At 42.7% G+C, this 27005-nt stretch overlaps 1 protein-coding gene and 1 pseudogene across 2 annotated transcripts in view; one reads left to right on the forward strand and one right to left on the reverse strand.

Annotated features, from left to right (window-relative positions):
• Positions 1 to 260: 260 nt before the first annotated feature.
• LOC146577969 (uncharacterized) overlaps positions 261 to 27005 on the forward strand; it is a 31415-nt pseudogene continuing 4670 nt past the window's right edge. Inside the window, exons 1-6 of the transcript XR_014891326.1 lie at positions 261 to 333; positions 1577 to 2610; positions 4032 to 4205; positions 5809 to 5982; positions 6176 to 6407; positions 18443 to 18681. The product of XR_014891326.1 is annotated as an uncharacterized LOC146577969 (transcript). The remainder of the gene's footprint in view (positions 334 to 1576; positions 2611 to 4031; positions 4206 to 5808; positions 5983 to 6175; positions 6408 to 18442; positions 18682 to 27005) is intronic.
• On the reverse strand, positions 19851 to 21788 carry LOC146577970 (uncharacterized). The gene has a single exon (XM_085249765.1). It carries the CDS (start codon positions 21786 to 21788, stop codon positions 19851 to 19853), a length of 1938 nt encoding a protein of 645 aa, XP_085105891.1.

Consider the following 27005-nt stretch of genomic DNA (forward strand, 5'->3'; position numbering starts at 1 on the left):
TCATTACTGCCGACGTGAATTATGATTTTACTGAATTTACGTTTACCCTTAGCCAGCAGTTTTAAATTTCCTTCAATGTCGCCTGCTCTGGCCCCTGGAAGACAACTGACTATGGTTGCTGGTGTCTCTAGCTTCACATGTCTGAGAACAGAATCACCAATTACCAGAGTTTGACCCCCGGCGGGTGTGTCGCCGAGTGGGGAAAAACTGTTAGACACATGAACGGGTTGGTGGTGTACCTGGGGCTTCTGTTTAGGACTATGCTTCCTCCTCACCATCACCCAGCCAGCCAGCCTGTTTCCCTGGCTGCTCGGCACATTCCGCTGAGGGAGAGCAAGTGGGCCCTATGGTACCTTGTTCCCTAACTACAGGGGCCTGACTAGCTACGGGTGTTTCAAGGGTGTGACACCGACCCAGTTGACACCAGTTCTGCAAAGAAGAATGAAAGAAACTGTGTAAAATTAGGTTTACCAAGCTTTAAGCATTATAATCAAAAAGACTTGCAGCTGTAATTGCTGCCAGATGTACTTCCACAAAGAATTATGAATTATTATGTATGGCAACATTTTATTAGTTTTTAATACATTAACAAGAATTCCAAGCATGCGTGTCTTACATTGTCATTATGTGGTATTTTATTTTTTTTAAAATTGACCTGAGAAGTGAATTTACCACATTTTGAAAGAATGGATGACAAAATGTGAAATAAGTGAAAGGCTGTGGATACACTTTATCTGTAGCTTCTATGTAGGGACCCTTTTGGTCAGGTAATAATTTGACTGTTTCTGCCCAGGCATTGATACTGACATGTTAACCGCTTTTGTTTATTATTTCAGAGGCTCTTGAGAAGTGTCAGATTAACTTCAAGTTAGAACTGAAGAAGAAGTTCCAGTGTGTGTTTGAGGGGATCGCTAAAGCAGGAAACCCAACCCTTCTGAATCAGATCTACACAGAGCTCTACATCACAGAGGGAGGGACTGCAGAGGTCAATAATGAACATGAGGTCAGACAGATTGAAACAGCATCCAGGGAACCAGACAGACCAGAAACAACAATCAGACAAGAAGACATCTTTAAAGCCTCACCTGGAAGAGAAGAACCAATCAGAACAGTGCTGACAATGGGAGTGGCTGGCATTGGGAAAACAGTCTTAACACAGAAATACAGCCTGGACTGGGCTGAAGACAAAGCCAACCAGGACATCCAGTTCATATTTCCATTCACTTTCAGAGAGCTGAATGTGCTGAAAGAGGAAAAGTTCAGCTTGGTGGGACTTGTTCATCACTTCTTTACTGAAACCAAAGAAGCAGGAATCTGCAGCTTTGAAGACTTCCAGGTTGTGTTCATCTTTGATGGTCTGGATGAGTGTCGACTTCCTCTGGACTTCCACAAAACTACAATCCTAACTGACCCTAGAAAGTCCACCTCAGTGGATGTGCTGCTGATAAACCTCATCAGGGGGAAACTGCTTCCCTCTGCTTGCCTCTGGATAACCACACGACCTGCAGCAGCCAATCAGATCCCTCCTGACTGTGTTGGCATGGTGACAGAGGTCAGAGGGTTCACTGACCCACAGAAGGAGGAGTACTTCAGGAAGAGATTCAGAGATGAGGAGCAGGCCAGCAGCATCATCTCCCACATCAAGACATCACGAAGCCTCCACATCATGTGCCACATCCCAGTCTTCTGCTGGATCACTGCTACAGTTCTGGAGGATGTGCTGAAAACCAGAGAGGGAGGACAGCTGCCAACGACCCTGACTGAGATGTACATCCACTTCCTGGTGGTTCAGGCCAAAAGAAAGAAGATAAAGTATGATGGAGGAGATGAGACAGATCCACACTGGAGTCCTGAGAGCAGGAAGATGATGGAGTCTCTGGGAAAACTGGCTTTTGATCAGCTGCAGAAAGGAAACCTGATCTTCTATGAATCAGACCTGACAGTGTGTGGCATCGATATCAGAGCAGCCTCAGTGTACTCAGGAGTGTTCACACAGATCTTTAAAGAGGAGAGAGGACTGTACCAGAACAAGGTGTTCTGCTTCATCCATCTGAGTGTTCAGGAGTTTCTGGCTGCTCTTCATGTCCATCTGACCTTCATCAACTCTGGACTCAATCTGCTGGAACAACAAACAACGTCCATGTGGTTTAAATCATCTCTCCACCAGAGTGCTGTGAACAAAGCCTTACAGAGTCCAAATGGACACCTGGACTTGTTCCTCCGCTTCCTTCTAGGTCTTTCACTAAACAGCAATCACAATTTTCTACAAGGTCTGCTGACAAAGACAGGAAGTAGCTCACAGACCAATCAGGAAACAGTCCAGTACATCAAGAAGAAGCTCAGTGAGAATCTGTCTGCAGAGAAAAGCATCAATCTGTTCCACTGTCTGAATGAACTGAATGATCGTTCTCTGGTGGAGGAGATCCAACAGTCCCTGAGTTCAGGAAGTCTCTCCACAGATAAACTGTCTCCTGCTCAGTGGTCAGCTCTGGTCTTCATCTTACTGTCATCAGAAAAAGAGCTGGATGTGTTTGACCTGAAGAAATACTCTGCTTCAGAGGAGGCTCTTCTGAGGCTGCTGCCAGTGGTCAAAGCCTCCAACAAGGCTCTGTAAGTAATATTAAATCAGGCATGATCAGTTCAGAGAACACTTAAAAATACATAAAAATAGGGAATTAAATGATCATCACTCACTTGGTCAACTATGATACCTTTAATGTTTCAGTCCAGCCGGTCAGCATTTCTGAGAGATTTTTGTCTGTAGCTCTTATCAAAGGACAATCCAGACCCAGCCTATAAGACTATGGGCTCTGATCCTTCAGCCCCTCTTACGGGTTCATTATCCTCAGCTTGCTCACTTAGTTCTTTTTTTCTAAAGCATATACCTCAGTTATGTTGTGGAAACTCTTAAATAAAACTGCAACTACCAGCTAAGCATGTCTTTTGAAGTGAGGTTTATTAAAAGAAAGAAAGATGAAAAACACTGCAGTGGAGAGAACGTTCAGATCAAACACCAAACATTTTTCTGAGGAGGCACACCATCCTGAAATATTTTATATCTGCCAAACACTCTTAAACAAAGAACATTCCATAGCATATCATAAATCTCTATACCTTCAGTCCAGCTCATTCTTTACCCCCTCCTACTCTAACAAAAGTTACGACCACCCATCACCTCATTAAGAGCAGGATGTCTGGAGATTTTCAAGTCTCAAGTGGACCGTCTGTGAAGATGCAATAAAACCCAAGGCCCAATTATGAAAACATTCTACATGCATACAACTGGTGTCAGGAGTCATCTTGCTAAACTAAAGAGATATGATTAAAATATGTGATTAATGCACGAGAAAAGAAATCTGCCACCAGTTACAAGATTGTATCTTTTCTTGATGTTTATAATCCAAGTTCTGGTTTCTGTCTCACCTTAAGTACACACTCATTTTTTTATATAATTCTCTGCTATGGCTGTCCTGATTATATCCAGTATAGAGGAAAAACCTTGGGCATCATAATTAAAATTGCCGTCAATGTCCTGTTTCTTGTCAGTAACTGAAATTGTCCAATCGAAAACACGTTGGTATTTAGGGAGGGCAGGACTTTAAAAGGCAGCTTGTTTTTGACAAAAAAAAAAAAACAAGAGTCTGCACCAAGTCCATCATGTGAGCAATTATTTACAACCACATTTACTGTAATCACAGATATTAGAATTAATAAAGTGACCAACAGTACTGTAGTAAGTTTAGTACTGTAGTAACTGTAGTACTCACTGGCCTGAGCCAGCAGACACTGAACTAGTGTCACTAAATCTACCCGCTCTTCTCTGGTTTCCATTTAGATACACTGGTATAATTGTGTTTAAAATGAAATATTTTTCTTCTGTTAGACTTAAGTTCTTGAACATTTTTTTAATTTAATTTTGCATTGTAGTGTACTCATTTGTACTCATTTGATTACCTAGGTTCATCATATAAAGTGATTATATTTGATAATAGATATTGTTTTGTTGTTCTTGTTCTTGTTGTTTTTTGCAGGCTGAGCAGCTGTAACCTCTCAGAGAAAAGCTGTGAAGATTTGTTGTCAGTCATCAGCTCCCAGTCCTGTAGTCTGAGAGAGCTGGACCTGAGTACCAACAGCCTCAATGATTCAGCTGTAAAGCTTCTGTCTGCTGCAGTGGAGAGTCCACACGCCAAACTGAATATCCTGAGGTCAGATCAGAATTTGTATTCTCTTTTGTTTGTTTATATGTTTGTTTGTTTGTTTTTTGTTTTTATCAAGTGAGAAAATTTAGCCAGTAAAGGTAAACTTTACCATTTATTGTTGTTTTGTACAATTTTCATTCATTTCTACACTGAACAAAAATATAAACGCAACACTTTTGTTTTTGCTCCCATTCCCCATGGGATGGACGTAGAGACCTAAAATTCATTCCAGATACACAATATAACCATCCCTCCCAAACAGTGGTCACAAATCAGTCCAAATGTGTGGTAGTGGGCACATCTGCCATATTGAGATAATCCATCCCACCTCACAGGTGTGCCACATCAGGATGCTGATCTGACATCATGAGTAGTGCACAGGTGTACCTCAGACTGCCCACAACAAAAGGCCACCCTGGAATGTGCAGTTTTGTCTCACAGCAAAATGCCACAGATGCCACAAGCAATGAGGGAGCGTGCAATTGGCATGCTGACAGCAGGAATGTCAACCAGATCTGTCGCCCGTGCATTGAATGTTCATTTCTCAACCATAAGCCGTCTCCACAGGCGTTTCAGAGAATATGGCAGCACATCCAACCGGCCTCACAACCGCAGACCTCGTGTAACCACACCAGCCCAGGACCTCCACATCCAGCAGGTTCACCTCCAAGATCGTCTGAGACCAGCCACCCAGACAGCTGCTGGAACAATTGGTTTGCACAACCAAACAATTTCTGCACAAACTGTCAGAAACCGTCTCAGGGACGCTCAACTGCATGCCCGTCGTCCTCATTGGGGTCTTGACCTGACTCCAGCTCGTCGCCGTAACAGACTTGTGTGGGCAAATGCTCACATTCAATGCCGTCTGGCACGTTGGAGAGGTGTGCGCTTCACGGATGAATCATGGTTCACATTGTTCAGGGCAGATGGCAGCTGAGAATGTCCCAGTTCTTGCATGGCCAGCATACTCACCGGACATGTCACCCATTGAGCATGTTCGGGATGTGCTTGACCGGCGTATACGACAGCGTGTACCAGTTCCCACGAATATCCAACAACCTCGCACAGCCATTGAAGTGGAGTGGACCAACATTCCACAGGCCACAATTGACAATCTGATAGACTCCATGCGACGATGTGTTGCACTGCATGAGGCAAATGGTGGTCACACCAGATACTGACCGGTTCTGGGTCCCCGGACCCCCAATAGCGCAAAAAACTGCACATTCCAGGGTGGCCTTTTGTTGTGGGCAGTCTGAGGTACACCTGTGCACTACTCATGATGTCAGATCAGCATCCTGATGTGGCACACCTGTGAGGTGGGATGGATTATCTCAATATGGCAGATGTGCCCACTACCACACATTTGGACTGATTTGTGACCACTGTTTGGGAGGGATGGTTATATTGTGTATCTGGAATGAATTTTAGGTCTCTACGTCCATCCCATGGGGAATGGGAGCAAAAACAAAAGTGTTGCGTTTATATTTTTGTTGAGTGTATGTTAAAGTGAAGTTTTACTAACCTACTCAGCACAAAACAAACAGGATTAGTTATTACACCTTGATTACACTTTAACAGCAGTCTTTCTTAATGTTTTTATTTTCAGACTCAACATCTGTGAAATCTCAGAGAAAATCTGTGAAGCTCTGTCCTCAGTTCTCATCTCTGGGTCCTCTAGTCTGACAGAGCTTGACCTGACCATCAAAAACCTGCAGGATTCAGGAGTAAAGCTTTTGTCTGCTGGAGTACAAAGTTTAAACTGTAAACTGAATGCTCTGAGGTCAGATCAAATGTCATTTTATTTTTTTTTAAAACGAAATTAAAGATTTTGTCCATGTTCATCCATATGATGTTGTGTCTTAGAATATTAAGGTTTCCTTTAAAAATAAAAAAAGATGCCACATGTAATGTAGTAATATAATAACAAACTTTACATGAGTATTTGTTTTATAGTTTGTCTTTTATTTTTTTAGACTGACTGGTTGTAATCTCTCAGAGACAAGCTGTGAAGCTTTGTCCTCAGTTCTCAGCTCCCAGTCCTCTAGTCTGAGAGACCTGGACCTGAGTAACTCTGACCTGCAGGATTCAGGAGTGAAGCTTCTGTCTGCTGGACTAACAGAGCGTTCTCACTCCCGAGGCGTAACATGTCGACGTTTTGTCACGTCCCGCGGCGTTCCTGAGGAACGCGAAAGGAGACCTTCGGCGTTCTTATGGTACGCGGCGGGTTATGGCTGGAATCCAGTGCAATGACGCTCCCGCGGGAGTAGACGTTCCAGCCCTGTATTCCAGCCCTAAACCTAACCTTATCCCTAGCCCTGACCATAACCTTATTCCTGACCTTAACCAGGACTTTAATGATGTTAAATAGCGTGTTTCTAAGCGATTTGAAGAATAAGAGCGAACATGTGTAGGTTCAGTCCAGACGGTTCTCATATTTCCTCTTTTTCCGAGGTCGTCATTTAGGAACGTGGTGGGTAGCCGAAAACGTAATATGGTGACGATTTGTCACCTAGCGTAAAATGTTACGCTTTGGGAGTGAGAACGGGTTGGGACTAAAGAGTTCACAGTGTGCAGTGGAAACTCTCAGGTCAGGATTCAAACTTTTCCACATATGATCATTTAAAATGTGAATTATATTATTGATTGACTTATTAATAGAACTTTCAGCTGAACTGTCACTTCATATTATCCTCACAAATGGAATTATCAGGAACCTGCTGGAGCCACACACCCAGTTTAGGGGTCTCTGCCTGAGTGCTGCAATTACCACTGGGACCACTGTTGCCTTCACCCTTCACAACCTCTTGAGCTCAAAACATGTTCCACATTGCTTTGATTACTGCACTTTGATGTATTCAAGTCTTTATTATAATTCACAGCATCCATCCATTCAGGCACCCATTTTTCTAACCACTTATCTACAGCAGCAACAAGAGCTCCGTGATGTTATAAAGTTGGAGTTCGGGTATACCTTGAACAGCCTACCAGTCCATCACAGGGCAGTGTATATTTATACTCATTACTTCACAAATCAAATATTCACGTTAAATGTATAATCTTCCTTTCACTCAATGTTTCATACATTAGCTGTAACGATACATGACCTTTTTTTTCCTACTACATTATAAACATTGAAAATGCATCTATGAGAAACTATTTTCTGCAGTGATGAGCTAGCAACATCACACTAAAGGTGATTCAGCCTCTCTTGCCCTGAAGAAGCATGAGCAGCTTTTCTTTAAGTCCACTCGGTCCCTCCACACTAGCCCAGGACTGGTGAGGCAGACAACCCTGTTGATAACTGCCAATGGGACAAGGGAAGTCTGGGTCTGCTCTTTGTCGCTTTTACCTCTGTGGCTCTTCATGTGGCTGTCCTTCTAACCCAGGGGTGTCAAACTCCAGGCCTTGAGGGCCGGTGTCCTGCAGGTTTTAGATGTGTCCTTGATCCAACACAGCTGATTTAAATCGCCAAATTACCTCTTCCACATGTCTTGAAGTTCTCCAGAGGCCTGGTAATGAACTAATCATTTGATTCAGGTGTGTTGACACAGGTTGGGATCCAAAACCTGCAGGATACTGGCCCTCAAGTCCTGGAGTTTGACACCACTGCTCTAACCCATCTCAATGACAGTGGGATATGTCACTTGCATTGTGACAGTGCTTTTTCTCCATTCCCAGCACCTTCATAGGGTATTGGTCCTGTTAGAGCCTCTGGACATGGTACCAATGGTTACTTCCTCTTTAAAAGCTGGGTTCTTTTATTTATTGCCTTTGACAAACAAGTGGCCACTTTTCATCACTCATCCAAGTGACTTCTTCAGTCTCAGCTGACTGCAGGTTTCCCCAATCTTATAAACAGTACATTTGCATAATGACTGAAACCAGCTCACTGCAGAAACAATGGGCTGGGAGGTCAGTTCCTTAATCTTAATTATGCAAATTCTCATTACCATTGATCAACAACCACTGACCAAAACCCACTGATCAAAGCCCACTGATCAATGGCCATGAGTACCATTCAGAGTTGGGGAATGGCTGCAATCACAGCATTGTAAGATGGTGACAGATGTACCAAAAAGGTGTTTGACTTTACTGAGAAGGCTCGTCTAGCACAGCACAAGAAGACTAAGACCAGGCAACAAAGGAAGTTTGACTTACTTCTTGTACGTCGGAAACCACCGCAAAATACGGAGAGTGTCCTCAGTGGCTAGAAGAGAGAAGGATGTGATACCGAGGATGTGGACAAGTGGGTGAAGAATCTGTCTGACAGACAGTTCACCCAAACAGAGAAAAACATCCTTGCTAAAGGGTTGAATTTTGCTGTCACACCGAGACAAATCCCGCTAGTGGAGCTGATCACAGCCACAGAAACTGCAAGCCTTCTCAGTAAAGTCAAACACCTTTTTGGTACATCTGTCTGTGAAGGTTCTCAGTCATCCAGGTCATCGTAGTCAAAGGAGCTTGCAAAGAAAAGCGTATGGACTTCTTTAAGTTGCTTGAAGACGTTTCACCTTTCACCTCCTCTCCCTGGCTGATTGGGACCCACACCCAGTTTCACAGCTTGGCTCAGGCAATTAGAGGATCATCAGGGGGTCCTTTTGTCCCTCTGTGGGGGGACACTCCCACTAGGTTCAAATCTGGGACTCTCCACCATTTGACCTTAGAACTGAAGAAGCTTCTCGGATGAGAGGTGAAACGTCTTCAAGCAATTTAAAGAAGTCCAGACGCTTTTCTTTGCAAGCTCCTGTGACTTTTTGGTACATCCTTCGCCATCTTACAGTGCTGTTAAAGCAGCCATTCCCCAACTCTCTGTGAATGGTACTCATGGTCATTGATCAGTGGGCTTTGGCGTGGAATTACTAAATTTAGATACCCAGTGGTACAAAATACCATTAACTTTGGTCCCAGTGCTGATTGTCTTTTTGTTTGATTCCATATACTTAACTCATCTGTTTAAGCCAAGTTACCCGCCTGACTCTCATTCACTCTGTCACACGCATGCAGACTTTTTCATGCACAGAGGCACAGGGCTCCCTCATCCCATCTTTTAGAGAGAATGGGTAATTATATAAACAGCTTTCAGCGAGGCAGGGATTAGGTCCCAGAGAAAGTGATGCTGTCTAATGCTGGCATATTTCTATCACATACTGGAAAACAGCAGGAAGAACCAGGAAGAACATGGAGCGTGTGTGTGTGTGTGTGTGTGTGTGGTATCTAAAAATAAAATAACCAAAAATAGAGAGGACATAGCCTAACATATGAAACAGGAAAAGATCACTGTGTAATCCATTTATTTCAACAAAGTAACTGTATTCTGAATACCACCTTTTTAAACAGTAACTGTTGGGTCTGTGTTTCCACAAGCCCCGCTAATTCTATGTGTGTGTGTGTGTGTGTGTGTGTGTGTTATGTGAGAATGTGTGTGTGTGTGTGTGTGTGTGTGTGTGTGTGTGTGTGTGTGTGTGTGTGTGTGTGTGTGTGTCAGACCTCCTGCTGACCAAAGGGTGGTAAACCCAGGAAGCTTACATCAAAAGAAGCAGATCTTCCAGATAAGATGTATCTGCAATAAAACATTTCACCCCCCCACCAGAACCTCGAGAATCTGGGGGGAAGGACAGTGGAATTTCTTTCATCAGAGTTAAACACTGTACAAATGGTAAACATACAAATGACAAACATTTAACAATTTAACTCTAACAGTAACTGAATATAGATACTTATATTTTGTATTTTAAATATGTAATGTATGTAATGTATTTCGTTACTCCCCAACACTGTCTGTGTAAAGATTTATGTTTCTAAAGTGAAACAGTGAAAAATAACAGTACTGTTAATAAATTAATATGTTGACGTGTTACAACCCCCTCTGCTAGGCGTCAGGGAGGGAGTAACATACACGAGCCCCCAACACAAAACTGAGTAAAGCAAAAGGTTTTAATTACAAACTTTAAACAGAAAACCGACAGGGCTGTTCAACAGACCACTGGGCAGACAATTATTACATAAAGAAAGAACAGTCACGAGTAAAAGTTAAAGGGTAACTAAGGCAGGCTGGCCGCACACAAAATAAAAGCTAGGGTTTTAACTAAGGCAAGCCAGCTTCACAAAATCCTACCCACAGCCAGCTAGCAGCTCAAAACTCTAATCAGACTAAGTTTAAAGCATGCACCAAGATTCGACAAAGTTCAGCAATATGAACAAGTTCAACAAAAGATCGACGAGGGAGGCACGAAGGGTAAACTGCATGTTTAGTCCTAAGCAGCAGCCACTGGGTGAAGGACCTCCAGCCTTTTGTAGCCACAGGTGGGCACGATCAGCCACTGATTGCCTCTTGGAGCATCACGGGATCCCCGGGCAGCCAATCGTCCGTGTGGTCTGGCACACTTCATTCTGCATAAGAGAGGGTTGGCACGGGTCTCCCAGTAACCAATCACACACGAGTCCTGGAACACATTGATTTACCTAGAGGAAGGCGGGGCCACCTGAGGCCAGAGGCCGTAACAGACGTTGTACAGAAAGGCCAATTTTGGCACACATCTGTCCTGAATTCGTGAAATGACAAATGACCACAGGTCCAAGTGTGTCAAAACAATGATTTTATTAAACACACGTGTGGAGGAAATACACCGTCACAATCCTCAGCATAAATCCCCCCAAAAAGCATACTTAAAATGTTTTTATATGTCATGTTTTTATATCTCATGCATCAAAGCAGATACATAACATGCATAAGTTACAGTAACCACAGCTTTTCTGCTGACAATCTTTGACGCACACTCAAAAAGACATTTTCTCTGTCTCCACGCCAGGTGCTTCCTGTAGATCTTCTTATTCTCACTTATCTCTGGAACATCAGAAGCACATCCTACAAAAAACTGTTGCTTATGCAGGCACAAAATGCAGTTACAAGAAAAATACGTCTTAACTCTAACCTAGAAATGTGTCTATATAATGTCTGTGTACGCAAGCGAGCTGTCACGACCTCACTGCATTCTGTCTCACCTCTTACCTCAGCAGATAAAGCTTGTAACCTCCTACCAGACAGAAGGCCAACTCCTTTGTAAGCACATTTTCCCATAGGTGTAATAACATGATTGAAACTGTATGTTTAATAAATGGAATAAATATTTAATCAAATGCCACTGCTCAAAGCTTAATAACAGGATATAAAAATAAACACAATATAGAAATGATATAATCCCCACAATTCAAGTCAAAAACACATCAAACTTTAAGAGTTTTTTCCAAGGATGAGGAAGCAGACTCAGCCCCAAACAGCTGAATATATGGATGGTTCCCACAGCAACCACAGCAGTGTGCTCTCAGTATACTTAGTTGTATAAAGGAGTTCGTGGTGTGTTGCACTGAATAACTAAGCAGCTGAAACAGCCTCATGTATGTTGACACAGGGAAAGAATAGTGTGCTGTTCACAGCAGTCACAGCTCACTGCCTTCAACAGTCTCTTCCTTCCTTGTTTGGATGTCACTGATATCATCTTCTGCTCTCCCACTGACCACCTGTTGGAGGTAGCATGCTAAGATGGCTAACAGCAGCATCAGTACATGTAGTCCTTAGTGATGGAAACTGGAACCATGAAGTCAGTGATGCTGGAATAAGCCTCTCCACAGTGACACTAATGGTCACTATCATGACTCTTTGATGATATTCTGTAAAACACTGACAGACAAAAGTGTTGGACAAATCTGAACAAGTCTACTTATTATACATGACTGTCCATAATTCTGATGGACACATGTTTTGGAGAAACGCCCTCCCCCTGATGATCCTCTAATCACCTGAGCCAAGGTGTGAAACTGGGCGTGGGTCCCAATGAGCCAGAGTTTCGGGTGTGTTCATTGTGAAACCTGGCCCCACCTTATCATGCGAATTCCTGAGATCAGATGGCCCAGGATGTGAGTGGGCGTTAAGGCGTCTGGGAAGGATCTCAAAACTGGATTATAGATGGCAGAGAGTTGGTGTCGTAAGCCCCGCCTCTGTTCAAAGATGGTCGCTCACAGTGGACATAGATGCTTCTTTCACTCCTCTTTCAAACCATCTGTCCTCTCTGTCCAAAATGTGAACATTGGCATCCTCGAAAGAGTGACCTTTGACCTTTAGATGCAGATGGACTGCTGAGTCTTGTCCTGTGGAGGTGGCTCTTCTGTGTTGTGCCATGCGCTTGTGAAGTGGCTGTTTGGTCTCTCCAATGTAGAAGTCTGGGCATTCCTCGCTGCACTGTACAGCATACACCACATTGTTAAGTTTGTGTTTTGTTTCTATTTTCTCATATTTTACTAAAAAAAATTAAAATAGTGTTATTTTGGCAAACTTTCTTGGTTTATATCATCATATAGGGACTCCTCAAAACAAGTTAAATATAAAAGATCTCCTTTTATCTACATTTGTCTTCTAGCCATAATTCTGTGTGTATTACAGTCATTTTTCTAACACTCGGAAATTTGGAGCCCTGGGTGATTGTCTGATAATATTTACTGTGAATTAAAAAGGGGGCATATTTACATTTAACTAACTCTACAGCTTCAGAGTCTGTAAGAAGGAACAAATAGTAGTATAAAGGCTTCTTGCATGGCTTCTTTATATGTGATATTGTAGCTGATTTAAGGCTGTTCGTGTGGGAACGTTTCTCAGCCTTGACTCATTTCATAAGGAATGATCCAGCAGCTCACATAAGACCATAAAAATGGTTAGTTTCAAATAATGCCAGGCAAAAATCGCATTCACATCAAATAAAATCAACCCTGTTAACAGTTCCTCATGTTTGAGACTGTCCACACTTAAAAATATTGAAGTTTTGAAAAAAAAAAAACATCACTTTGTAAATGTTCTTACTTTACAGAGTCAAATTATCTCTGTGGTCTAATGTTTAAATTGATACTGGTTTAACTTTCTGAGTCTGTGTGCGTGTGTGTGCAGTGTTGCCAACTTAGCGAGTTTTCAGACCCCTTAGCAACTTTTTTTCTAAAGAAAGTCGCTAAAAAAAGACGTGAAAGCGCGTATCGCTTTTACTCTCAACAAGCAGCGGGTGCTGTAACGCAGTCAGTTCTTCTTTTACTCTTATGCTGTTTTGTGGATCACAAGGTTTAAAACTACTTAAAAACACACACACAAAGTAACTCCACCAGAGCGCCTATTTCGGGTCACTTTTGCCGGTCCAAGCCCGGGTAAAGGAGCAGGGTTGGAATTGTGACATTAAAAAAAACAATAATTGCTAAAAGAAATTAATTTGTAAAATAAATAAACTAAATAAACTCAATAAACTCTAAATGCATTTAGGACGTTTTTAACTCACTTTATGTCTTGATGTCTCTGCCACGATGTTATTTCTCTCTCCAACAACGTAGGTTACAATTACATTAGCATGATCAATTATGCAAATTAAGCGATGACATCATTTAGCGACTTCTAGCGACTTTTAGGACAACCAATAGCGATTGGCAACACTGTGTGTGTGTGTGTGTGTGTGTGTGTGTGTGTTTAGATGTTTTTGTCTGAGCTCCCATTCAGCAGCATGTTGGAATGACATGTACGAACATGTTTGAGCTGCAGGCAGCTGTGTGTGTCAGGTATCACTTGGGAAATGTGTGTATGTGTGAAGTAATTACAGCCACTGTGCAGCACAGTGTGCTACTGACTGTGTGTGTGTTACCATGACTGAACAGCATCTGCAGACATATGTAAGTCCTTAGATATACGTGCATGTTTGAGTATGTGTGTCTCTTCTTGTATTTAATAGGGATGTGCGGATCGATCCTGAAATATCGATTCCTCCGATACCAATCATTTATGTTCCAGAATCGATTCTCACATTAAAATATTGATAGTTTAGTAATTTAGAGTAAATTTGTAGTTTATCATTAACAGGAACACAGTGGAAAGAAACGATAACATTCGGATTGTCTACATTCAAAGGAACTACTTCCTCTTCCGCCTTTCATAGTCATGTGCGAAATACGGCTGTATAAATGTCTCGCAGCCCCTTGGCGCGCGCACTCACGACAATGGCTGAGCGTAATTGTGCGGATGTATTTTACCTCCACAAACAGCTGAGACGTGGTTTGGATACATGTGGCAAAAAAAGTGAGGTGTTGTGGCCATACTTGCCAACCTTGAAAAAAAAAAAGAAAAAAAAAAGAAAAAAAAAAAGAAAAAAGTTTGTGTTTTGGAGTTTTGTCTTTCGGGTGAACCAGTTTTTGTCTGAGCGTGTTGCTGGGTCTGAAATACACTGGGATGTTGTGCTTGGAGAAAACTCTCCTGAGTTTCTCTGATACACCGGCTACATAGGGGATGACAATGTTGTTGCGTCTGTCCTTCTTATCCTCCCTCGCTGGTGTCTGGTCTTCTTTTCTGTGCCTCTTTGCTGACTTTAAGAACGCCCATTTAGGATAGCCGCACGTTTTGAGTGCTTCCTTTACATGTGTGTGTTCCTTCTTTTTCCCTTCAGGCTTAGAGGGAACATGTTGTGCCCGGTGGTGTAGGGTCCTAATTACTCCAAGTTTGTGTTCCAGAGGGTGATGGGAGTCAAAGAGGAGGTACTGGTCCGTATGTGAGGGCTTCCGGTAAACTTCGATGTTGAGGTTGCCGTTCTCTTCAATGTGCACAGCGCAGTCCAGGAAAGGCAAACAGTCGTCCTTTGTGTCTTCCCTGGTGAACTTGATGTTTTTATCCACAGCGTTAATGTGCGCAGTGAAGGATTCCACTTCTTGTGTCTTGATTTTGACCCAGGTGTCGTCCACATATCTGTACCAGTGGCTGGGTACTCTTCCTTTGAAAGAGCCAAGAGCCTTCCTTTCCACTTCCTCCATGTAAAGGTTGGCTACAATAGGTGACACGGGGGAGCCCATGGCACAGCCATGTTTTTGTCTGTAAAAGCCTTCGTTGTATTTGAAATATGTAGTGGTGAGGCAGAGGTCTAACAGTGTGCAGGTCTGATCGGGTGTGAAGTTGGTCCTGTCTTCCAAGGAGCTGTCTTCTTGTAGTCGTTTTCTAACAGTCTCCACGGCCTCCGTGGTGGGTGTTGTGATATTTTGATACCACGGTTAGCATTTACAGGATATTGTTTTATACAGGAAAACTGTTACTCAATAAGGCCCATCTACTAGTTGTTTTTCTCTTTCTCTGTGACCCAAGAATTAATGTGTAAGACTCACAAGCTGGTACCCCAAGGTCGAAAATACCACAGAGACGAGACCACTTCCTTACTCCCATCCTCCCTTCTTTATCTCTTAGAAAAAGGCTCGTTAAAGGCCAGGTGGTTTGTTTCAGAATTCACTAATGAAAGAACTCTGTATTTTATGTCTAGGAGTGTATTTTGCTGGGATGATCATAAATTGTAGCTGAACTGATAAACTACACACAGGATACTTCTTTGCTCACAAGGCAGGAAGACGTTTCCTTATTTGGTCTGTACCGGTTTGAACTGAGAACCTGCTGACACACGAACCTTTTTTTCCTCTATATAAGCTGTTATGTACTAAATAAACCTTTGAGTCGATTTGGGAAGACAACCTGAAGCAGTCTGTGTTTCCTTGTTCTCCCAAGCTGCTCCCGACGTCGTAACTAACCCAGCTGAATGGCATACCTGAGTGTTACTTTAAATAATTAGGAATCTTAGAAGGAAAGGACAGAACTCTGCTTATCGCTCGTGCCTTGGAGGGAAAACCGGGATGGACATTTTTTCCTTCAGTGGGTATGCAAGTGAAGAGAGAGACTACATCAAAGGACACCATGGTTTCATCTGGATCCAGGGTAAGTTTCTGGACCTTGTCGGTGAAGTCGGTGGAGTTCTTGATGTGATGTGGGGTGTTCCCCACGAGAGGAGCAAGGACGGTAGCAAGGTGTTTTGCAATGTTATAAGTAGCTGAGTTTATGCTGCTGACTATGGGTCTGAGTGGGACAGCTTCCTTGTGGATTTTAGGAAGTCCGTAGATGCAGGGTATGGCATCCCCTGGGTAAAGGCGGTGATATGTAAGGCGGTCAATGATTTTGTCCTTTTCAAAGTCTTGAAGGCAAGCTATAACTTTCTTTTTGTAGCTGCTTGTGGGGTCTCGCTTTAAGGCTTCGTAGGTATTGTTGTCACTGAGGAGAGTAGTGATCTTTGTATGGTAATCTGTAGTGTTTAGGACCACGGTGCATCTTCCCTTATCAGCTGGTGAAACAGTGATGTTGTGGTCTCTTCTCAGGGAAGCGACGGCCTTCTTTTCCTGTATTGTGAGGTTGGACGGAGGGACTTTGGCACTGGAGAGGGTGGCTTAGACTTTCATCCTGATTTGCTCTGCTTCTGTCTGTGATAATTTATTAATCCGTATGGCGGTTTCTGTGGCTGTGATGAGGTCCACTATGGGCAACTGTTGCGGAGAAATGGCAAAATTGAGTCCTTGAGATGCATTATGTTGGTTTTTAGGTTTTCTGGGAGTTTGTGTCATCAGGCTTGTTCTACACACTGTCAATCAAAGCTACAAGCTGGCATGGCGTTAGTTTTGATTTGGAATCACTTTTAAAAAGGTAGATTTCCATGAAAAGACTAAATTTGTTTTCTTTCTTTATACAAAGTTCATCCCATTTTCACAGGCTCATTCTGACCAATCAGAAGCCTCCATTTCATGCACATTGTAGCAACTTCCACAGTCGCTAGAGGCCGAGGATGGAGCCTGCCTATTTGCATGACACGCTGTCAACTTTACGCAATAATGCGAGAGGTGGAATTGCTTACTTGTTTATTAAAGTGCTTTGAGAGTTTACAGAGTAATGTGATCGGCTCACGATTCAGACTCTTAAAACATCACAGGCTCTAATGCAACAAGGGGAAACTCGTTGTGCAGCGGTCAACAAAAACTACGGCTACCCAGCCCTCCTCTCTGTCAAAATCAAACCAGTGAATGACAGACTGACAACGCCCACTTAATTTCACCGCTAGCACCCACGTGACTTCCGTTACACATCACCATAGCAACCAAACAAATGAAAACCCAGTGATCATCAAAATTCAATACATTTAATTATGGCTCCTACACACATCTTTAAGTCGTCCTCTGCTGAACATCTTCTGAACCATTAAGAAACTTTCGTGAACTTTATCTTCTAACACTGGCCTGATGTTTCACTGTCAGTCTGGAGTTTGGCACATAGTGTTTGTATGCAAACTGTAGTGGGTCCTGGGCATGCTGTACCTGTGGTCGGAGGACGTCAAACCTGTTGAAGACGTAGTTGAGTTTGTTTGCCTTCTCCACATTCCCCCCCAATGTGCTGTTCTTGGTGTTGTGGCCCGTGATGGTTTTCACATCATTCCATTCCTTATGGAATTCCTTATGTCACGTCACATGACTCATACATTTTGATTAGCACCCAAAGAACTAAAGAAAGGCTAAAAGGACGTTCAGCCAATCAAATCCCTCCTAGGAACAGGAAGTCTAGAGAGGAAATGGAGCAGAGAAGGAGAATCACCAGTTTAAATGTCTGAATTTTAAACTGGTGACCCTCTAAAGAGGCTTTTATTGACTCTTTCTGTTTTCATTACAGGTTTTTTCACCATTTAAACTTTTTAATATCAGATTGAGAAATAACTTTTTAGTTATTTCTACATTTGACACAAATAATGACTTTCTGACTTGACTTTGGACTAATCTAACAACTCAGCCTGGCTATGTTGGACTTGGTGTGGAAGCAGCTCCCAGTTTGAGTTCAGGAGACAGACACCCTCTCTACTTTGAAGATCAGCTTCAAACTTTCCGTTTTGATAAAGCTTATAGTTCGAGCTGGATCAGGTGACCCTGAACCATCCCCTAGTTATGCTGCTATAGGCTCAGGATGTTGGTGGACTTCCCATGATGCTTCTGCTCTTCTTCTCCACTCCCCTCTTTTCACTCCTGGTGCTTTTATATGTCACTACTGCATCTCCTTAACTTTTGTCTCCTCTCTCCCTAGTTTGTATTTTGTTCTTGTCTCTCTGAGCTCATCTCTTCTCTTTCCCCTCACCCTGCAACCAGTCATGGTAGATGCTTCTCCTGGAGCCTGTTTTCACTGGGAGGATCTTTGTGTCAAAGGGAGTTCTTCCTTCCCACCATCACCAAGTGCTGCTCACAGTGGATTGTCTGATGGTTGGGGCTTTCGCTCTATATTGTAGGCTGTTACCTTATACTGCTAAACAACTTAAGATGACTGCTGGCGTCTGTTGGGAATTGTCACTTATACATACAGTTACATTGAATGGATGTAAATTGATAGATGTTATTGTGACAAAGAGAAAATGATTGTTGACAGATGGATTGTTGTTTTGTGTGTCTGCAGTCTGTCAGGCTGTCTGATCACAGAGGAAGGCTGTACTTCTCTGGCCTCAGCTCTGAGCTCCAACCCCTCCCATCTGAGAGAGCTGGACCTGCGCTATAATCATCCAGGAAACTCAGGGATTAAGCTGCTGTCGGCTGGACTGAACGATCCAGGCTGGAGACTGGACACTCTCAGGTATGGAGAGAATGTCTAATAGAGGAGGAACAGATGGAAACATTTCCTGTGTCCTTCACTCACTTCCTGTTTGTTTCCTGCGGCCTCCAACCTACTTAGCAGTAGCTGGCAATTCCTATTCACCTAAAATTAGCATTAGCCACTAATGGCATTCTACTAAGCATTAATTCCTCACTAATATAACACTAATTCACATCAAATTAGCTTTAGCTGCAAGCATCAGCCAACTTAGAACTAGCTGCAAACATTGTTAAAAGGGAAGTGAAAAGTTTTAGCATTATCGGGTAATGCTAACTCGCATCAAATTAGCATTAGCTAATAAAAGCAGCCTTCTTAGCATTAGCTGCTCACATTGTTATAATGCAAGGGGAAAGAGTTAGCATTAACGGATGATGCTAAGTCACGTCAAATTAGCATTAGCTAGTAATGGCAGCCTACTTAGCATAAGTCCTCACATCGTTATAATGCAAAGGAAAATAGTTAGCATTATTTGATAATGCAAATTCACATCAAATTAGCAATAGTTATTAACGGTAACACACATCACATTGTTAAAATTGAAGGAAAAATAGTATAAGCATTAGCTACTCATATTTTTAAAATATAAGAAAAACATTGTTAGCATTAGCGGATAAATTAGCATTAGCTAATAACGGCACCCTATTTAGCATTAGCCGCTCACATTGTTAGAAATTAAGACAATATGTGTCAGTGGTGTGTGACATTTTTAAATACGATGAAGGAATACAAGACAGTCAAAAGGAGTTTTATAGAGCTACGTGCACGGGTGAGTGATCGAGTGATACTCACACCCGAGGCATTGCAGTCAGATTTATTTATACCAAGAGACAGTTGCATAGCATTTCCTGTTTTTCAAGCTTACTTATTAGCATGTGTATGTGTGTGTGTGTGTGTGTGTGTGTGTCAGGATGTAATGGCATGTGATACAAAAATATATGAACATTTTAATACATTTGAAAGCTTTATAACGGAGGTATCTTTTAATAATAGACATCTGCAGTTTAAACTTAAAAGTTACTTCTATCATTCCCTGCTGTTGTTCAAATATTTTGCATCTTATCAACTTCTAGTCACTTGCGGGTACATTTTCAACTAGAGTGTCATTTAGCAAAGTTAAATGTTCAACATTATAAATTCTTTTTCCTTATTTATATGTCGTCCTCTTCTTCCTCAGAGTCTGTGTCACTTTCATTGTTTTCAAGGAGCATCATAGTCTCTGGTGGGGATGTGACATGGGGAGTTATGGCTGTTGCGATAAGTCTGTTTATCAGTGCTCTGATACAAGGTATGCAACAGCATCCGCACAAGGTGAGTATGGCTGCGAATACTGCTACAGATACCAGGATTGATGACACCAAACTCCGATATTTCCCAAACATGTCCATCCAGTTGTCCCACGTAGAAGTGTCAACTCCAGAATGCTCCTTCATTTTCTCGTTCAGAGTCTTCAGGCCTTCTAGGGCTCTGGTCAGACTTCCATCAGCTGCGGTGTTGTTAGGGATGAAGGTACAACATTGCTCTCCGAACATCGAACACACCCCATTCTTCTCGCTCAGTAGCATGTCCAATGCAATTCTGTTCTGGAAAGACATCAGTGAGGTGGCTCTTAGTTGCTCGGCCACTGAATGGAAGCCTGATTGTGTCAGGTTTCCTAGTCTCTGGACGTTATAGTGGATATAGTTAATTCGGTCCACATTCTTGTTGATTGTACACCACCAGCACACCGACGATTCGAAACCGGCAGCCACTTGGTCCACTAGTTTATATTCGTCTGGTACTCCTCTGGGAATGCCTATGGCATCGATGTACGTTGGGTCTGGTCCAGGTTGTTCTGGTGCTGATCTCTTTTGTCGTGGGTTTATCTTCAGTCGTCCTGCTGTTATAGTTATATCCGTGGCTTTGAGTTTTACAACCTGAATGGGTAACAACAGTGATACCAATCCACACATGCCGATCCAGTTGTTAGGCAAACGATCATACAGGTTTGGGTCTCCACACCACCACCAGACATCAGCTCTGCTTCGTGGCTTGAATGAGGAGTCCACCTTTGTAATGGTTAGGCAGCTAGTTGCGTTGAGGCTTCCCAGCCTTTCTCCTGGGCCTATCATATTTATGCAGGTGTGGTTTGCTACCATCACATCTTGTGAGAATATGGGTTTTCTTTTTTCTTCGTTGGTGATGGGAAAGATTCTGTCCCATTTTGTGCAGTTCTTGTCTTGAATGTTGGTATGGTTCATTACAGCTGTCAGGCAGTTTTCTTCCATAGGTGCAGGTACCACTCTCAGTATTGGTCTTGGTCCTAGGCAGACCATGCAGTCATCACTAGCATCTTGAGCTGCTTGTTCTGCCAATAGTAACCAGTTATTTGAGTGTCCTGTGATCCCTGTGGTGACTCGGAACCAGTCGTCTGGCTTTAGTTTTGGTCCCACTATTATGGCAGTATTCATCGTTTTTGAGAGTGGGCCTGCAGATAAAGCCGGGCTTCCGTTTGGTTCGTCTTCTTCCTGTGGCGCCTCTGTGGATGATGGGACCATGCCTTTCGTTATGTTATTGCATATTGACACGAAGTGATGTGGATCTTTTCCGGTCTTGTAGATAAATAGGGTCAGATGGTAGCAGTTAGAGTTACTTGCCAGCGTTGGAACCAGGTGGGTTCTTTTCTGTGATTTTGGTGGCTTCTCCAGCAATGGGTTGTTCAGCGTGTGGAAGTTGAGGATCAGGTGTTCGGCTGTCTTCGTCAAGTTCATTTGCTTTGAAAGGTTTTTTGCTGATTCTTGCAGTTGACTGCTTTGATATGGCATCCAATCATTTCCAGTATAAGTGAAAACGGTGTCCCATCCTGGGTTGTTTCCGTCTGAACTGGATAGGTACCAGTCGTAGCCTTTCCAGGCTTCGGCTTTGTATCCTCCTATGTAGAATGAGTTAAAAGGTATCCATACGGTAGAGGTGAAGCTTGTCTTGTTGTAACACAGGTAAAGGTCGTCTGTTTTCTTTGCCTGTCCGTCTGTGTCATTACAAGGGTTGAACCCGTGTGTCTGGGAGACAACCAGCAGGCTCAGAAGAGTTGGTAATAGCATGTTGGTCATCTTGATTGGATGATTTTCCCTTGGGTGAGCGTCTCTTCTTCTTGACCTTGTGTCTCTCTCTCAAGACCCCCAGTGAGTAGACCCCGGCCAGAGAGGTGGGTTCACGAGTGTTGCCACCTGATCACCCTACCCCCCACCGGGCGAACACAAAGAGGTCTGGAGGAGACTAGGGTCTATGCTTTAGATAGGCTCTACCCTTTTGGTGTGACTTTGATGAATCCACGAAGGTCGTTCAGCAATTTTGCATGCCGTGGGCGTGGTGATCAGGACCTGGTAGGGGCCTTCCCACCTGGGAGTGCTCCAGTTTTTTCTTTGGAGTACTTTGATCAGGATCCAGTCGCCTGGTTTCAACCTGGAAGAGACTGGAAGAGAATCACTCGGCAGTTGATTGTTCGTTATTATTTCTTTATTCTCTAGCAGCTTTGCCATCCATTCTGCTAATGTTGTTTCTCTTATTGATTTATCTATTGGCTCACTGGTAACAGGGAGGGGGAAGGGTCGCCCATGTACTATCTCAAAAGGTGTTAGTTTGTTTGAGCCCTGTGTTAATCTCATCCACATTTTAACTAAACCTATGCACTCAGGCCATGGGCGGCCAGTTTCCTCCATACATTTTCTTAGCCTTTGTTTGATCGTGCCATTTGTTCTTTCTACCAATCCTGCGCTCTGTGGGTGGTAGGAACAATGGTGTTTTATGCTGAAACCTAAAGCTTCAGAGACTTTTGATATTACTTCATTCACAAAGTGTGTGCCATTGTCAGATCTTATTAGGCTCGGTATTCCGTATGTTGGAATATAGTGATTGCACAGACATTTTGCTACTGTTATTGCGTCAGCCTTTTTCACTGAATAGATCTCAGGCCATTTTGAAAATACATCTATTATTACTAGTGCGTACTCTAGTTGTTGGTGCTTGTGTAGTTGGATAAAATCCATGTGTATGGTATGAAAAGGGTGAGGTGGAGTGGGGAAATGACCTCTTTTGGGCCTTAGATTCCCTTGGGCATTGTGTTTTTGACATATCATGCATGTTCTAACATACTCTTTTGCTGAAGTTTCAAAATTTTTTGTGTAGAATTGTTTAGAGAGTATATCTACCATCCCTGCTGTTGACACGTGGGTATTACCGTGTGTCACTAACGCTGCAGTTTTATGCAGGGACTTCGGCAAAATCGGTTTGCCATGACATGTCATGATATCATCCTTTAATGTTGCTCCTTCCTTTAACCACGAGGTTTTTTCATTTTGTGATGCGGCCTTTTGTTCGTCTATCAGTACTGTTATGGGTATTAAAGGAGAGGAAGTTAATGCGAGAACTTCTGTTTTTCTGCCTGCTGCTTCCTTTGCGGTTTCATCTGCAAAATTGTTCCCTCTAGTAATGGCTGAATTATCTTTCTGATGTGCAGCGCATTTGCATAGAGCTAGGTGTTTTGGCAACATAATTACTTCTAAAAGCTTTTTCAAAAGTTCACCATGTTGTACTGGGGTCCCTGTGGATGTTACCATTCCTCTGTTCTGCCAGATTTTAGCAAAATGGTGTACTGCGGCAAAGACATACTGGCTGTCTGTGTGGATGTTTACATCCTTATCTTTGTGTAATTCACAGGCTCTGATTACCGCTATTAGCTCGGCACTTTGTGCTGAGTATGAGGAGGTTAATGGCTGTGCTTCAATGACTGTATCTATTGTTGTCACAGCATAACCTACACAGTTTCGGCCAGTGTTGTCTTTACTTGCGGACCCATCTACAAAAATATCTAAAAAGGATGGTTGTGGTGTGCTATATATATCGGCACGTGGTTTCGTTTCCTCATCTAGCTTGTGAAGGCAGCTATGTGAGTCACCATCTATTTCTGCAGGAAGCAATGTGCTTGGGTTAAGTTGGCCACACTTCTCTATGGTGATGTGCGATTGTGATAGCAAAATACCTACGTATGATAATTGTCTTACATGTGTCAGATATGATAAGTTTGCTTGCAACAGGATTGAGGTGACTGCATGTGGTACTTTGACTATTAAAGGATGTCCCAAAATAATATCTGCTGACTTTTTTACTGCTTCTGCTGCTGCTGCACAAGCCTGTACGCAGGTGGGGAGACCAGAGGCTACACAGTCAAGTTTGCAGGAATAAAATGCCAATGGTCGTTGTTTATCCCCAAAGGCTTGTGTCAGTACAGCTTTCATATATCCAGAGCTGCCATCCACATGTAAATAAAATGGTTTGTCATAGTCTGGCAATGCTAGGACAGTGCTGGTTTGTAATGCTGATTTCAGATCATGAAATGATTTTTCAGCATCAGGTGTCCATGTCAGTTTGTCTCTTAAAGCTAGATTTTTCCCATATATTAAGTCTTGTAGGGGTTGGACTCTGAGAGCATATTCTGGAATCCAGCTTCTGCAAAAGTTACAGAGACCGAGGAAACTCATCATTTGCTGCTTTGTTAGTGGTTTTGGGGCTTCTTGTACTGCTGTTTTTCGGCTGTCTAACAGTTTGCGGCCTTGTCCTGTCAGTTCATGACCTAGATATATGACCTTTGACTGCCACAGTTGTAACTTGTGTTGTGACACTTTGTGACCCTGCTGTGCTAGGTGATATAGCACGGTGAGGGTGTTTGCCTTGCAGTCTGCCTGCGTGTTTCCGGTCACCAGAATGTCATCTACGTATAGTAGGAACTTTCCTGGAGCAGGCAGAGTGCAAGTAGACATTGAGTGCTTAAGAGCTTCCGCATATAGTGTTGGACTATTTTGAAAACCTTGTGGTAAGCGTGTGTATGTGTATTTCTGGTTATCAAACGTGAAGCCAAATAGCCCTTGTGACTCTGGGTGCAGGGGCACGGAAAAGAATGCATTAGAAAGATCTATGACTGAGAACCATTTTTCTCTGGGTGACACTTGGTTCAATATTGTATGTGGATTCGCCACGACAGGAGGTATTTGTTCTGTAATGTCATTAATTGCTCTTAAGTCGTGAACAAGTCTATATTTCCCTGTGTTTGCTTTTTTTACTGGAAATATAGGTGTGTTACACGTTGTTTTATTTGTTTTTATGAGAATCCCTGCTTTTTCCATATCTGCTATAACTGGGCGGATTCCGTTTTTTGCTTCTGCAGATAGTGGATATTGCGGCTTCATTGGTCTGTGTTTTGAGATTACCTTTACTTGTATTGAGTCAGCGTTTTTTATCAGGCCGACATCTGTTGGTCCAGTGGACCATAGGGATTTTGGCAAGTTTACAATGTCTGTTTCATTTACAGGTGCCAACAGCGATCATTCTGCCCTCTCAGTTACAAGGCATGAGGCTGGAGAGTCAGTTAGGTGGGTGCTGGGCTTTACATTTAAAACCCACCCCAGAGTGTATCTCATACAGCCTGTCCTGCGGCCTTGAAGCCAGCCCTCATGTGTGTCTTCTGTCTTTTCATAATAATCATCCTGCACTCGTTTTAGAACGATCCCTAGATCTTTCCATTGTGTTTGGGAGTTTTTTGCTGTGGAAACATGTGGGGCAGGCATCCTATTTAAATCTCTTACTCTGGGGGGTTGGATTACCGAGCACACAGCATTTCCGCTTTTTGTAACATAAAGGTGTTGCAAGGTTAGTTTCTGTAGTCCTAGACGGTGGACCTGAGTGTCATACTCTGGGTCAGGGCCTGGTGTTTGTTTAAAACGCAGAGTATGATGTAGTTCATTGTGCGGCATTACTTCTGATGTTCGCGGTAAATATCTCTCAGTTATTGTAATTAGCTGTTTAGAGGATGGCAAAGCCAGCGTCCAATAATAGTGTGGTTCACCATCCCCGTGACACACGAGCGTGTGTGATTCTGAGAGCATTAATTCTGCTCTCATGCCATTGCTTTCAGGAACTACTCCTATTCTTAGCTTCATCAGTCCGTCACGGCCTAATAGGTTTACCGGGCAGCTAGAGTCAATAATGCATTGTAGTTTGCACTTTCGGTCGCTGTTTGCATGTAGGAAGTCTAACTTTTGTGTTAACAATTGTGTGGTGGTGTGCCCGGAGGCTGAGGTGACCACACGGGCATCCTTTGAGAAGTGTGTTCTCGGGGGTTCTTCTGTCAGAACTGTCATACATGCGCCAGTATCACATAACATTGTGTAAGGTTTGCCATTTATGTAAATAGTTACCTCTGGTTTGTATTCAGAACCCAAAAGTAACTGATGAATGTTAAAAATTTCAGCCCCACACTCTTGCTGTTCGCTTGAGGTGTCTGGGTGGGGGCCTAGTCACATTTCCTCAGTACTGTCCCTGTCGTCTCTGTCCTGCCTTTCTCGTCTAGCAGGGCGGTCCGGCTCGAAGGACCAATTAAATGTCAGTGGTGTGTGACATTTTTAAATACGATGAAGGAATACAAGACAGTCAAAAGGAGTTTTATAGAGCTACGTGCACGGGTGAGTGATCGAGTGATACTCACACCCGAGGCATTGCAGTCAGATTTATTTATACCAAGAGACAGTTGCATAGCATTTCCTGTTTTTCAAGCTTACTTATTAGCATGTGTATGTGTGTGTGTGTGTGTGTGTGTGTGTCAGGATGTAATGGCATGTGATACAAAAATATATGAACATTTTAATACATTTGAAAGCTTTATAACGGAGGTATCTTTTAATAATAGACATCTGCAGTTTAAACTTAAAAGTTACTTCTATCAATATGGTATTAGCATTAGTTGCCAATGCTTATTCACCTAAAATTAGCATAGCCACTAATGGTAGCCTATTTAACATTAACTCTTCACATCGCAGGGGAAAAGTTAAAATTGAATGAAAAATACTGTTCACATTAGCTACTCATATTGTTAAAAAGTACGAAAAAAAATTGTTAGCATAAGCGGATAATGCTAATTCACCTCAAATTAGTATTAGCTAATAACGGCAACCTACTTAGCATTAGCTGGTCACATTGTTATAAAGCAAGAAAATATGGTATTAGGATTAGCTGCCAATTCCTATTCACCTAAAATTAGCGTTAGCCACTAATAGCAGTCTACTTAGCATTAAATCCCGACTAATATAATGCTAATTCACATCAAATTAGCATTAGCTGCAAGCATCAGCCTACCTAGCACTAGCTGCTCACATTGCTATAAAGCAAAGGAAAACAATATGAGTATTAGGTTCTAATGCGTATTTGCCTTAAATCAGATGTAGGTGCTAATGGCGGTCTACTTAGCATTAGCAGCACAGATTGTTGTAATGCTAGGG

The sequence above is a fragment of the Mchenga conophoros genome, linkage group LG3 (assembly GCF_057382185.1).
Source record: "Mchenga conophoros isolate Kocher_MC1m ecotype Shallow Benthic linkage group LG3, M_conophoros_male_GT1.1, whole genome shotgun sequence".
Taxonomy (NCBI): Eukaryota; Metazoa; Chordata; class Actinopteri; order Cichliformes; family Cichlidae; genus Mchenga; species Mchenga conophoros.

Coding starts and splice junctions, on each gene's coding strand:
- LOC146577970 (XM_085249765.1), bottom strand. CDS start 21,788: ATGACCAACATGCTATTACCAACTCTTCTGAGCCTGCTGGTTGTCTCC.